The sequence below is a fragment of the Dama dama genome, chromosome 33 (assembly GCF_033118175.1).
Source record: "Dama dama isolate Ldn47 chromosome 33, ASM3311817v1, whole genome shotgun sequence".
Classification (NCBI taxonomy): Eukaryota; Metazoa; Chordata; class Mammalia; order Artiodactyla; family Cervidae; genus Dama; species Dama dama.
The window spans coordinates 29,673,229-29,687,760 of record NC_083713.1 but is presented as its reverse complement, the minus strand read 5'-3'; the positions used below and the strand labels follow the sequence as shown (position 1 = coordinate 29,687,760).

General features: G+C 36.2%; 2 protein-coding genes across 2 annotated transcripts in view; both read right to left on the bottom strand.

The window, feature by feature from the left end:
• Positions 1–3,178: 3,178 nt before the first annotated feature.
• FASTKD1 (FAST kinase domains 1) overlaps positions 3,179–14,532 on the bottom strand; it is a 33,264-nt gene continuing 21,910 nt past the window's right edge. Inside the window, exons 10-15 of the mRNA XM_061135527.1 lie at positions 10,578–10,706; positions 9,762–9,893; positions 9,279–9,392; positions 5,442–5,580; positions 4,181–4,295; positions 3,179–3,630 (exon numbers count right to left, since the gene is read on the bottom strand). Coding sequence (XP_060991510.1) covers positions 3,535–3,630; positions 4,181–4,295; positions 5,442–5,580; positions 9,279–9,392; positions 9,762–9,893; positions 10,578–10,706 — 725 coding nt within the window. The 3' untranslated portion in view covers positions 3,179–3,534. The remainder of the gene's footprint in view (positions 3,631–4,180; positions 4,296–5,441; positions 5,581–9,278; positions 9,393–9,761; positions 9,894–10,577; positions 10,707–14,532) is intronic.
• Positions 7,036–7,421, bottom strand: LOC133050801 (ATP synthase membrane subunit K, mitochondrial). Its single transcript, XM_061135058.1, has one exon. It carries the CDS (start codon positions 7,328–7,330, stop codon positions 7,154–7,156), a length of 177 nt encoding a protein of 58 aa, XP_060991041.1. The 5' UTR covers positions 7,331–7,421; the 3' UTR covers positions 7,036–7,153.

The window sequence follows — 14,532 nt, the reverse complement described above, 5'->3', positions numbered from 1 at the left end:
ACAGACTTAAAAGCTGGGGTAGGAGGGACTTCCCTGGCAGTCCAGTGGTTAGGACTCTGCACTTCCGATGCAGGGGTCTGGGGTTCACTCTATGGTTGAAGATCTTCCCGAATGCTGCATGGTGTCGTCAAAGAAACTAAAATGCAAAAAAAGAATGTTTTTAAAGATTAGGTAGAGAAAAATAAGGTAGGGGTGGGGAATTATGAAGTCTAGAGATGCAAACTTGGGTGACAGAATTATTAAGGGAAAGTCTTTACTATAAAAGCATGATAGTGGTTACTTTGTGGGGGAGAGTGCTGACCTATGTCGACATGAGATTAAGTTGTAAAAACAATGCTTTGGGATGATGTTCTAGAATAAATAAATGTTCTAGAATTAGGTAGTGGTGTTGGTTGCATAATCTTGTGAGTACACTAAAAACTGACTATATACTTTAAAAAGTTGGATTTTATGGAATATATATCTCAATCAAAAAAAAGGGACACTTTATAACAACCAAAGTTATTTAGATAGAAAAATCATCAAACAGAAATACAAGGACATAAAGAAAACCATTTGCATCAGGCAGCCTAGAGAAAGGGAAGTAAGAGATGTGGTACATGAGAAGTCAGATTACGTGTAACAGTAAGTAAAAGGTACCTTAGGGTCATTTAATCAAGATTTCCATGAATGAATATATTAATTATTCAAAAACCAGGTTTTAATTTATATACAGAGGAAACCACTTATAACCCTCATCAGCTTAGTCATGTAATTCTAAAAGTTGGATAGTAAGATATTTCAACCTACTTGGGGGTTTAGTTCCTGTAATCATTTGCTTGGGAAATAAAACACACTCATGAATGTAGATAACAAGCACTTAAAACAGGATTTCAGCAAACACAAATGAATATCATGAGGAAATTCAAAATGAGGGAGATTGGTTACAAGGAGACATCTTTCATTTGCTTCCAATTCTGATTCTGTTTTTCAAAGACGGTTCTGTGAAGTTCACATTTTGGAGCTCAAATCACGCACAGTAATTGGATATTTTAAACAAGTACTTCAACTAAGACTAAATTAAATATCAATGGACCAAAACATGTCCAGGTCACATGTTCTAAAGCTATGCTTAAGATTCAAGGCACTCTGGCTAACAACTTGTTTTGGGACAGAATGAATTTCCAGGGTCACAGAGTTGGAAGATGAAGTTTCAGATGGCCAATGACCTGCACCCCCACCAAGTAGCCTGTGGGTAGTTACAAAGTGGCTTTCTGCTAAGCACACATATATAACTCTTGGAATAAGGGTTAGGGAGTTTATCACACAGTAGGCTCTTAGTAACTGTGTTATGAAATAAATATAAGACAGAAAATCATTATCCCCTCAAAATGTATGGGATCAGACCAGGTCAAGATTGGTCTACTTTGGGGGCTTCCTAGTGGCTCAGTGGTAAAGAATCTACCCACCAGCGCAGGAGACACAGGTTCAATCCCTGGTTTGGGAAGATCCCACATGCCACAGAGCAACTAAGCCTGTAGGCCAGAACTACTGAAGCCTGCATGCCCTAGAGCCCTAGTGCTCCACAACAAGAGAGAGAGAGAAGTCACTTAGTCGTGTCTTCGCGACCCCATGGACTAGCCTACCAGGTTCCTCCATCCATGGGATTTTCCAGGCAAGAATACTGGAGTGGGCTGCCATTTCCTCCTCCAGGAGATCTTCCCGACCCAGGGACTGAACCTGGGTCTCCCACATTGTAGGCACACACTTTACCGCCTGAGCCACCATGGAAGCTCACAACCAGAGAAGCCACAGCAAGAAGCAGCCCAGGCACTGCAACTAGAGAGTATTTCCCAGCTCACCACAGCTGGAGAAAAGCCCTCACAGCAATGAAGACCCCAAAATAAATAAATAAAGACAGTTCTTAAATAAATACAAGTTTTTAAAAGATGGGTCTACTTTCCCCTTAGCTACAACCCCCTTTCTTTGCTTTCATTTGTAAGAAAACTATCTCCTCCCACTTTTTTTTTGAAGCAGTCAGGCTTTCATAGCCACCACTTCACCAAACCTACTCTTTTCAAGGCTAACAATGATTTGCGTGTTACTAAGTTTAATGGACACTGCCCAGTCCTCATCTTACCTGAACCATCAGCAGCATTTGGCTCTTCCTCTTCTTGACTTCATGTTGGCGCGCCAGGACTTCAATCCTCAGACCTCTCCTCCATTCACACTCTCTTCTGATCACATTTTTGCGACTCTGTCATCTCTCATCACATTAAAAACTGCTGTCACCTTACAAATTTATAACTAAGGCCTGGACCACTCCCATGACCTCCAGATTCATTTATTGAATTGCCTGCTTGATATCTCCTCTTAGATGTTTAAAAGGTATCACAAACTCTATATGTCTAAAACCAAACCCATGATCTTCTCCTACCCCCTCTTCCTCTTTTCATAGACTTCCCAATCTCAGTCAATGGCAATGACATCCTTTTAGTGGCTCAGGATAAGAACTTAGAACTATCTTTAACTCCTTTCTCTCATACCTCATTATCCAATCAGTGAGCAAGTGGTGTCGCTTCTGCCTTCAAAATACATTAAAAAACTGACAACTTCTTGTTACCTCCCCTGCCACTACTCTCTCCAAGTCACTTCTTGTCTGGATTACTGCAATCACCTTTTAATGGATTCTCCTGCTTATACAGTTGCCCCACTGCAGTTTTTTTTTTCTTCTCATCAGCTAAACAGAGTAGCAAAAGTGATCCAGTGAAAACACGAGTTTTTATTTCTTTACTAGGAACTCTCCAGTGGCCTCTTAGCTCAGGGTAGCCAGGAGGTAGTATATATTTGACACTGTTATCAGGCTTACCCTTTAATATACTTCTAACCTCCACCTCCCACTTGTTCTGCTCCAGCCACAGTAGATTCCTTGTTATTTTCAAACATGCCAGGAATACTTGCACTTATTGGTTCTTCTGCCTACAATTCTCTACTCCCAGATAACTCCTTATGTCTTGACTCAAATATCACCTCAGTGAGCCTTTCCCAGATTACCCTATGTAAATTACACCCACCCACAATATTCCTATCACTCCCCCACCAAGGTTCAAATTTTTCTCTACAGTTTTTAGTATCATCTAAGATATTGATATAACAAATTGTATTAATTTATTGTGTTTAACTCAACCCATGAAAGATATACTGTACTAACTCCAGTATACCCAGTGTCTAAAATAGTTCTTGGAACAAAAAATAATTAAAACAAAATAAAAAATAAAATAGTTCTTGGCACATAGTATGCACTCAAAGAATGAATGCCAAACTATTTAAGTTTCCTAAAAGCTATATGTCTTTTATCTTAAGAATTTTAAACAGTTTCCCAACTAGACAGTAGAGAAAATAATTGTAAAATGTCTGTTAATTTTAATAGATATTCAGTTGACCTAGAAATCAGTCAATTCTACCTTATTACTTTTTAATTGAATCAAGTCACTTTAATTAAAGTAAGTCCAAATATGACACAACATGATAACTAATTTTCAGTAAAAGCTACAGTCATGATTTGCCTTCTCCAAATATCCGTTCTCTCAAGTAGTCCATTCGAGCAGCCTTTGTTGACAATGCCATGGAGTTCCATTCGAAAGGAGGGATCTGTAAAATTAAGTAATGTAGTCTAAACAAAAGCTCAAAAGCAACAACAAAAAAGATCAGGGAAGGCTCCTAAGAATACTGAAAAGAGCTGTAAGACCCTAAGACGTTAGTTTACATAAGCATAGCCTATGAACCCTTTTTGGGAGGTTTTCCTTCATGACAACAGCTGGAAGACCCTTTTCTGCCTCAGAGTTTTCATGCTCCTAGTTCCTACATAGCAAAAATGGACGTTTTTTCCTGTGTGCCTGTCTTATATTTATACACTAGCCTTTTTCTCTTACAACTCCATCCATCTGCATAGAGCCTCTCTTCATTGTAAAATAAATATAAAAATCAAGAGATCGTCTAGAGACAATTTAAAAACTGATTTTTATTTGCTATTCTTCAAAAAAAAAAAAATGGAGAGTATTCTATTTCAGAGTTATTTTAATATAGCTTTTCTTAATATTAAAAAAAAAAAGGTAAATCTATAACTTTCACCTTAAAAGAGGATACATGTAAAACCAATGTCTCTGGGGTTTTTAGAGGCTGAATTATAAGTATTTCATACCTGAATCACATGATAGCCCAAAATTTCCAAATGTCGTTTTTTCATAGCAGATTTTCCTTTTAAATGAGGGATGTTTCTACAAAATGCTCTTGAATCCAAAAATTCCAAAGCGATCCTATGTAAAAAAAATAAATATTTGCTTTTGAAATTAGAATGAGAAACTGAGTAATTACAAACACTTCAGAAACAAGGGTGTATCCTTATCAACTAAAAAAGCCAACTGAGTATACTAAGTTATTTTTCTACTTAAATTAGTAATGACAAGTAATCCTCTCCATTAGATTAAACCAAATTATAGTATCTACATGCTTTCATCTGTGTGTTTCTCTGTCCTGCATATATTTATTATTCACCTACCATATGTAAGGCACTGTGAGAGACATAAAAATAAAAAGACACAGCTTATAGTCAAACGTACTAAAAAGCAGAGACATCACTTCACTGACAGAAGTTCATCTAGTCAAAGTTACGATCTTTCCAACAGTCATGTACAAATGTGAGAGTTGGACCATAAAGAAGGCTAAGCGCTGAAGAATTGATGCTTTTGATTGGTGGTGCTGGAGAAGACTCTTGAGACCCCCTTGGACTGCAAGGAGATCCAAAGGAGATCCTAAAGGAAATCAGTCCTGAATATCCATTGGAAGGACTGATGTTGAAGCTGAAGCTCCAGTACTTTGGCCACTTGATGCTAAGAGCTGATTCATTGGAAAAGACCCTGATGCAGGGAAAGATTGAGGGCAGGAGGAGAAGAGGGCGACAGAGGATGAGATAGATGGTTGGATGGTATCATCGACTCAATGGACATGAATTTGAGCAAACTCCAGGAGATAGTGTAGGACAGGGAAGCCTGCCGTGCTGCAGTCCATGGGGTCACAAAGAGTTAGACACAACTGAGCGACTGAACAACAACAAACAGTCAAACAAAGACCATAAGATATACAGCACATAACTGTAATTCAGTGTGGGAAGCAGCGGTGTGCTTTTCAGAAAAGTAGAGAGGCATGGGAGGTCCAAAGAAGAAGATACTATTTATTTCCAATGAGGACAATGGGAAGGTTAGTGCTTTAGAGATTGCTCAGCTTTGGACAGTGAAGGATGGCACTTGAGGTAGAAAACACAACAAAAGCAAATGTATGTAGGTAGAATTTGTGACATATATGAGGAATATATTCTACTATAAACAATCCTTGATAGTTGAGCTCATTAAATTGTGTCAAATTTAACATTTAGATAATAAAATCTGAAGCTAAGAGAAAGTTACTTTTCAGCTCCTGGTGGCAGTCTTGATCCAGCTATTTGAGTATTTGATTCCAAGTGTATTTTTGGCAGTTTTTCCAAAGTTGTATTATGGCTTCCATAAGGAAGAGGGTTTCTCCTTTTATCCAAGATACACTCAAAGTCTATAAGGAAGCACAGGAACCAACAACATGAATCAGGTAAATTCTTATAGGTAAAATTTTAAGATATATCTTAAATATTTACACTGTATATAAAGACACACGCTCACAAACATGAAGAATGAGGTACCTCTCTAATTATCCAACTTGTTTCATTTATTTACTTATTTAGGCCACACCGTGTGGCATGTGGGATCTTAGTTCCTCTGCTAGGCATAGAATCCATGCCCCCTGCAGTGGAAGTGCAGAGTCTTAACCACTCGACTGCCAGGGAAGTCCCTATCCAACTTATTATATGATCTAAGAGCACCTCTCTTTGAAATCGATCAATAAAAATCAACCAGCAAATATTACTAAACTATTGGTTAGCATGAAGGCTATAATTAGCACTGAACTAGGCCAAATCACAGCTTCCTTGGTAGCTCAGACGGTAAAGCATCTGCCTGCAGTGCGGGAGACTCGGGTTCGATCCCTGGGTCAGGAAGATCCCCTGGAGAAGGAAATGGCAACCCACTCCAATACTCTTGCCTGGAAAATCCCATGGATGGAGGAGCCTCGTAGGCTACAGTCCATGGGGTCGCAAAGAGTTGGACACAACTGAAAGACTTCACTTCACTTCAAGCCAAGTCACATTAAGAAGTTTTATCGTAATCCCTTTAAATCTCTTGTTCACAGTCTGAGAAGCTAAACCAACTCATCAGAAAATTAGCAAAGACAAAGATTCAGGCAAGTCTTTCCTGTATGAACTGTACATCGGGTAACTAAACAGGTGACACAGGAAAGATCTTTTAAGACAAATTCCAGCTAATAAATGCAGAAGAAATGATAGATGTAGAGTACCACTACTTTGCTACCCCTGATGAATGATGCATTTAGATAATAATTTAAATGGCTGCTAAAATCATTAGGTGAAAAGCTGAGGAGCAAACTTCCTAATGGATGAACTGATGACCTACAAACACACAGATGAATCTTAATATAATAATAGTAAGACAACTAGAATTGTATGTCTTATGATAAGATGCAATAAGAAGCACATACCACTTATGAAAGAGCTGGCAAAAAAAACCACCACTACTGTCCCCAAACTAACCTAGTTGACTAGTCTAGTCAAACCTCTAGATCTAACTTTTGGTTTACAGGAAAAATGGGGGATGCAGGAGCATGTTGAATGACATCACAGAACTGCAAATGGAAAAGTTCAAAATATGAAAAAACAAAAAACTTATTTTCAATAAATAAACTGTAAGGGGAAAAAAGACAGAAAGGTAGAACTTAAAAAGACAGATCACCCAAAGGTAAAATTTGGATTCCAATTTTAACAAACAGTAAAATACAACATATACAAGATAACGGAAATACTTAAATGTTGATAAGCAATATAATATTAAGAAATTATTATGAATAGTTGTAGAGATGAAAATGATGACACTATGGTTATATATCCTTTTATTTTTTATTTTTTTTATTTTTCCAGGTTCATAATTTATTGTACAAATTGAGTATCACATGATGAGTTGACATTAGCTTCTTCAGGCATGGGAACTTAACAGATAATGTACAGTTCAGAATCTGTTTATGTTGCTTTCACAGCTGGAGTTTTTTTAGACCTTAACTTGAAGTATAAGACTATCAAAGCAATACTTCCATATGTGGCCAGCACACAATTCATTCTCCCTGTGAGAGTGTAAGAGTTGAAATATTTTTTGATACCAGTGAAATGGAACTGGGCATCAGCTTCTGGACCTGCCATGATTTCAATCTTTCAAGGGGTTCAAACTCCACAGCCTATGTCCTTCACCGTACGCTGCTGCCCCTCGACCCCACCTATATATCCTTTTAGATATACATTCTAAAATGATATATTATCTGTGATTTGTTTGGAAAGGATCAGGTGGGATTCTGGTTAGTGAGTATTGATCATTTTTAATGCTGGATGAGGGTTCATTATACTATTCTCTATTTTTGTATATGCATGAAATTTTTCTCATAATAAAAACAATGATAAAAGTATTAAACCAAGAAAAAAAAAAAGAAAAATGAAAAAAGAAACAAGGAATGAAAAAGAAGAAAGAGTGGATTTAATTATCTATTCTTCAGGGAAACTGAGGCACTGAAGTATCTTCAAGTTAATTACGAAACATGAAATATACTTTTCTCATTTTTAAGAGAATGAATTCTGGAGCTAGAATGCATAAGTCATTCTGGCTTTGCCATTTGCCAGCTACATAACCTTGGGCAAACAACAATGTCTCTGGGTCTCAGGTTCCTTATCTATAAAAATACAGTATTTGCAAAACTTAAAGGGATAAAATAAGCTTATTATATATAAAGCACTTAAGGGCTTTCCTGGTGGCTTAGTGGTAAAGAATCTGCCTGCCAATGCAGGAGACATTCGTTCGATCCCTGGTGTGGGAAGATCCCACACGCTACAGAGCAACTAACCCCAGGAACCACAATTACTAAGCCCACGTGTTCTAGAGCCTGTGCTCACAAGAGAAGCCACTGCAACAGGAAGGGCACACACGGCAGCTAGAGAGCAGCCACGCTCACCACAGTTAGAGAAAAGCCCGTGCAGCAACAAAGACCCAACACAGCCAAAAATAAGTAAGTAAAAGAATTAAATAATGTCTAACATAATAATCAATATGTGAGTGTATCAATTACTATTATTATTGTTATATGAAATTACAGCATTGTTTGAGAGATGCACATAGCAGCAAAAAAACCTTAGTAAACTATAGCATACTCATTCAATGAAATATATACAGTCATTTGTTGACATAGAAAAAATATTCACAATATACAAACAAAGTTGGGTTCCCTGTGGCTCAGCTGGTAAAGAATCTGCCTGCAATGAGGGAGACCTGGGCTCGATCCCTGGGTTGGGAAGATCCCCTGGAGAAGGGAAAGGATACCCACTCCAGTATTCTGACCTGGAGAATTCCATGGACTACAATCCATGGGGTCACAGTCAGGCACGACTGAGTGACTTTCACTTCACTTTCAAAGTTACATACTATAAGAAGTCATTTTGGTTTTAAAAAATCAGAACTTTTTAAGATACATATTGCTTATACACATAACAAGTACTTGTAAAATTTAGAAAGAAAACAATGTCATTAAAAATGAACAAAAAAAAGTCAGAAAAACAGACATCAAAAGCAAACAGTGGTTGTATCATGGGTGATTTTCCTTTTTTTGGTTATCTGTCCCTTCTCTATAAGCATGTGTTATATATCATGTAAGTAAGTGTTTTCTTTCCAATCTTAGTACCATTGTACTAAGTGGTACTAAATGGTAATCATACCATTGTATTAAATGGTACTAAATGGTAATCATACAATTGTATTAGTTATACCATATCTTCATATACAAATATTACCAATTAAATCTTATTTTTAATGACATATATATTTTCACATAAAAATAAGCTTCTTGACAACATGAGGTATTAATACAAATATGAACTGGCAATACAATGGGCTTGGGACATAATAATCCCAGTTTCCTGACCAGGGATCAAACCCTTGCTCCCTACAGTAGAAGCACAAAGTCCTAACCACTGGACTACCAGGGAATTCCCTGAAAATCTTCAAGATAATGAAATAAGTTTTTTAAAGTTTTAAAATTCCAACTGATGAGATGATTCTATTTAGTCTGATTTTCTGAAAATTGTTAATAACCTACCAAAGACTTACCTATTGTGTAGTAATAAGGTGTAAGAACCGAGGCTTTCACAAAATTGATTCCTCCCAGGACCTCTGCTAACATTTTATAAATCTGCTGTTGTGCTCCATTCATGCTGCCAAAATCTTCAGGAGATAAAAACAATTAGTTCACTTAAACTAATCAGTTTTTGAATGAAAATCATTCCACATCTACAAACTAAAAAATAAAGATTAATATTTCAAACAAGAGCCTTGCTGTATTGATAATACCATATGCAATGACATTAAATTCAATACAAGTTCTTTGGCTCTCTACCAAAAGAGGTTTAGTGTCCTAAATATTAAGAAATTTTTACAACACAAATTTTATCTACAAAATATTTCCCTTAAACAAGTTATGGCACTCTTGGGAATTCTGGTGTCATGATAGGTTAAATAATAAAAACAGTGCATACTACCTAATAATGTGCTTTAGATTTAAACTTTCCTTTCTGACCCAAAGAAAACTCAAACCTTTATTATAGTGTTGTCGACAGAAGCGGTCGTGAAACCATGGAATCTGATATTCAGGACATTCCAAGCAGACTGCTCTATTTAATTCCATAAGACGAAATTGGACCTTCATATTTAGAGATGAACATATAACTGAAATTTTAAAAATACATTAATAGACTTTGAACTCAGCAAAGACAATTCATTTTTCACATTCATTTATCCCCATTAATGAATGTAACTTTTATTTTCATATTATAAAATCATTTCATTTGTATATACATGTTCTACATTTTTAAATTATTACACTCAATGGGATCATTAGGACCAACACCTATGTTGTTCTAATTATGAACATTAAAACCATATTTTAAAAAATACTGCCAAAGAATATTCATTGACCTAATATTCCACATTTAGCAATTTATCCTAAGGAAACAAAGATGAGGGCAATGTCAGATTCTATTTAAAAAAAAATCATGACATAAAAAAAAAAGGAATGGCATGAAAAATTTTTCAAAATATAGTTCAATGATAAAAGGCAACAGACAAGTGAATATAATTCAAGTTTTGTCTCAAAACATATAGCTATATCTACATATATATATGAAGGTAGGAGACATTAAAGAAACATTCTAAAATATTAAAAGTGGTAGTTTCACTTGGTGGTAAGATTATGAATAATCTTTCATTTTCTATTTTAGACTGTTCTATTTCTACAATAATAAACAGAAAAAAATCAGTATGAACATTTAAATGCTTTAAGTAGGTAGGCAGAGCTGAAACTTGGATTTAAATATAAGTGATAATTTATTAAATTAAATTGCTGATACACACGTTCAAGTTGAGAATCTAATCTGGCTAAGAATTTGATGTTAAAAATTGCCTTCAATAGATCTTCTGGAAAATATCCAAGTGTGGCCAAAGAGTAACCAAGAAACACTAACACGAGAGGATCCAATACACCTAAAACAAAATTAAGAAAAAAAAATTAAAATGTACAGCTGCTTCACATACATGTAAGTACATACTTTATTCAGGTAAAACCTGGTTTTTAAAAAATGATACAAACACAACCTTGACAAAATTAATCTATACTGTCACAAGTAAGGATGGTAGTAAAGTGGTTACCTTTGGGTGGGGGAAGAACAGGAAAGAAAGCCAGGAAGAATGTTACCATGCTCTTGATAATATTCTATTTTTTTGATCTGGGTGCTGATTTCTTACATGATTCACATGTAAGAATCCACACACACTATGTATATATGTGTGTGTGTGTGTGTATATATATATATATATATATATTTATGTAAAGGATGTATAAACATGTTTGCATTATTATTATACTTCCAATAAAAGTCTTTAAATGGCCTTGAAAAGAGAAAGACTGGAAACAAAGGCCATACCACCAAGCCATCAGCCACTGCAACCACCTACAACAGTGCACCCAGAGGGGAATTCAGGATGAAGAAAAACAGGACACTGGCCCTAGGTAGTTAAGATTCATATCAAAGGAAAAATTTCAGTGAGCCCAGACTCTTGTATTTTACCACACATAGAAAAACACTAAAATCATTAACTTGAGATGTCTGTTTTTGTGATTAACAAAAACTTTTGATGTTCAAGTACACGTGTTTTTGTTTTTCAATAAAGACTCCTATACATTGGGGGGGGGGGGGGGGGCGGGAAGAAAAGGTCAGTAAAGTATGTAAAAATAACCAGTCTCTACATACGGATGATAATATTGCTCAGACTGTGGAGAATCATTCTAAGCACTTTACAAATATTGCCTCATTCAAAACCTCACTTTAGTGTACAATAGGAATGATTATTATCTCCACTTCATAAACCAAGTGTACTGAAGCACAGAGAAGTTGAATGACTTGCCTCAGCATGATTGGCTAGTGGAGGGTGAGATTTCACTTGGGAGAGTCCAGCTCTGGAGTCTGAACCACCGTGCTACGCTGCTTTCTAAGGCTCTCAGACCTCCAGGCTGAGTGAGGACAGAAGCATATGAAGATCAGGTCTCATCTAGAACCTCCTCCCTGACATGTCAGCCAGCACCACACTGTGTATTCCAGAGTATAAGGCTTGCAGTTACTTACCTGATTTGCCTCATCCAAGAAGAATTTCCTTTCTCTCTTGTTTTTTAATTTTTTATTGGAGTATAGTTGATTTACAATGTTGTGTTAGTTTCTGAGGTACAGCACAGTGATTCAGTATATATATAACTATAATGGAAAAGAGTATGAAAAATAAAGAGAATATATACATATATTCTCTTCTTTCATACTTTTTTCCATTATAGTTTATTACAAGACACTGAATACAGTTCCCTGTGCTATATGGTAGGAACTTGTTTATATACTTTATATATAGTAGTTTTTATCCACTAATCCTAAATTCCTAATTTATCCCTCCCATCCCTTTCCCCTTTGGTAACCAACCATAAGTTTGTTTTCTATGTCACGAGTCTGTTCCTGTTTTGTCAATAAGTTCATTTGTATGATACTTTAGATTCCCCATATAAGTGATATCACATGGTATTTGTCTTTCTCTGCCAAAAGACATTTCTGATGAGAGGGAAGGGATCACCTAAAATGCACCATTAGCAGCAAATGTTCTTAACACAGGATAAAAAAAAGATGTTAAATATTCCAATTGTTTTGCTGAGTTTATTAATAAAGCAAGATCAAGGTTATATGATGATCTCTACCAGCAAAACTGATCTGTCAAAACTAATGTTTATTCAAAATAAAGAAAAGTATCATTCCATAAATTACTTAAAATTCAGCTTTAGGTCTCCAAGAATTTTGCAATCATTTTCACAGTAAAGTTTTCAAAAATCAAAGCTGTACTTTTCAAACTCTCATCTCTTATATCCCTTATTTGAAGAAAAAAAAAAAAAGAATGTACTTTCACTTCCTCTGGTTGTTGACACACAACTGAATAACCAAGAAAGCATATGCAAAGTCTCATCTTTCAGTTTCAAGTCTCATCTTCCTATATATAGTCTATTACTAAAAGGGGAGTATATATGAATGCCACACATGCATACATCTGTACATGTATAAACACACACGTCACAGTCGCATTTTACTTGTCTATTAGAGACACAAAAATAGGTCAGGCACAATCTGGCACAAAAAATATACCAGAATCCATGAACATCATACTGACATCATTAATATATTTATACTGTCTCACACAGCCTAACTAGAGGTCTATAAGCCTTGAGAAACATACCATAAAAATAGAGCCTAACATCTTATGCTGGACACAGAAGCCCTCAGTTAAGCATTTGCTGCTTGGATAACAGAATGACTATTTCTTACTCTCCAGGCACAGCAAAAAGTTCTGAGGAGAGCCAGTTTCTTCTCCTATCAACTTGGTCTCCCCTATTCCATTCCTGCCACACTGAATCTGCTGTCCTACAAAGAAATCAAGCATGTTCTCACCTCATGGCCCTTTGCACTTGCTTTTCTTTATCCTGGGATGCTCCTCTCTCACTTCATTCAATCCATGGTCAATGACATCTCCTTACTCCATCTGGCCCGCCTCACCGTCCTCCATCCTACACACCTACCCTGCTCTGGTCCTTTTAGATTCTTATCACCATTTGACCTTATGAACTTGCTTATTATGTATGCCAGTTTCACCCCGCCAGAAAGTAAACTCAATGATGATAAAGTCTCTCTGTTTTTTTACTCTCTTCTATATCTCCAGTGACTAACGACCACCTGACAGTACCTGGTGAATAGTGACTGAAAAAGCAGCAACTACTGAGCCAGACATTTCACCTCTGAAACTCTCACATTATCCTGACATGCAAGAAGTATGAATCTGAGAAGAGAAGCCCCATAAAGCCTTTTTCTTTAAGGCCAAATAGAAACAGATACAATTCAGGACCAAAATAAATGAAAAGAAAAACATAATTCCATGTCTTTGCTGTCCTCACATACTGCTTCTGCTAAGGCCAGTAGTAGGAAGGAATATTTCTATTCCACTTTTTTTCTGGTACTAAAACACTATTTAGACTTTTTAAAGAGACATAATAATCAGCACCAGAGCAACAACCTTTCTGACAATTAATAAATATCTATAAAGGACTTTAAGAAATATTTGTTTTCTATTTTTAAAAAACCAAAACTATTAAAATTGACAAAAACAATCAAATGTTACATGTCTCCAGAAACGATACAAATATCAGATATACAGCACCACATACAAAACATTTTTGCTGAAAATGTTTACTCTGAATCTAGCCAAGCATCTATAACTAACTTCCAGTTTACCAAGGATACAGATGATGGAGGAGCAAGTTAGAAGAAAGCACTCAAACAAATCCAGAATGTGGCACAACCCATACTAAAAGGCCAATCCCTTTTACAAAAAAAAAAAATCAAGAGATAAAAAGATAGAAAGTGATATAGCCCAACATTGTTTTCTTTAAAAAATTTATCAAAGAAAATTTGGTGACAATTGGGAAATTTTTATTATGGATTGAGCAGGCAGTAGTTTCCCAGTTGGCTTAGAAGGTAAAGAACCTGCCCACAATGCAGTAGATGCAGGAGACACGGGTTTGATCCCTGGGTTGGGAAGATCCCCTGGAGAAGGGAATGGCTACCCACTCCAGTATTCTTGCCTGGAGAATTCCATGGACAGCAGGCTATAGTCCATGGGGTCACAAAGAGCTGGACATGGCTGAGTGACTAATACTAGGTAGTAAGTGGTACTTGTTCATTTTCTTAAGTGTGATACTGGCATTGTGTTTACATAGGAGAATGTCCTT

Coding starts and splice junctions, on each gene's coding strand:
- LOC133050801 (XM_061135058.1), bottom strand. CDS start 7,330: ATGGCAGGTCCAGAAGCTGATGCCCAGTTCCATTTCACTGGTATCAAA.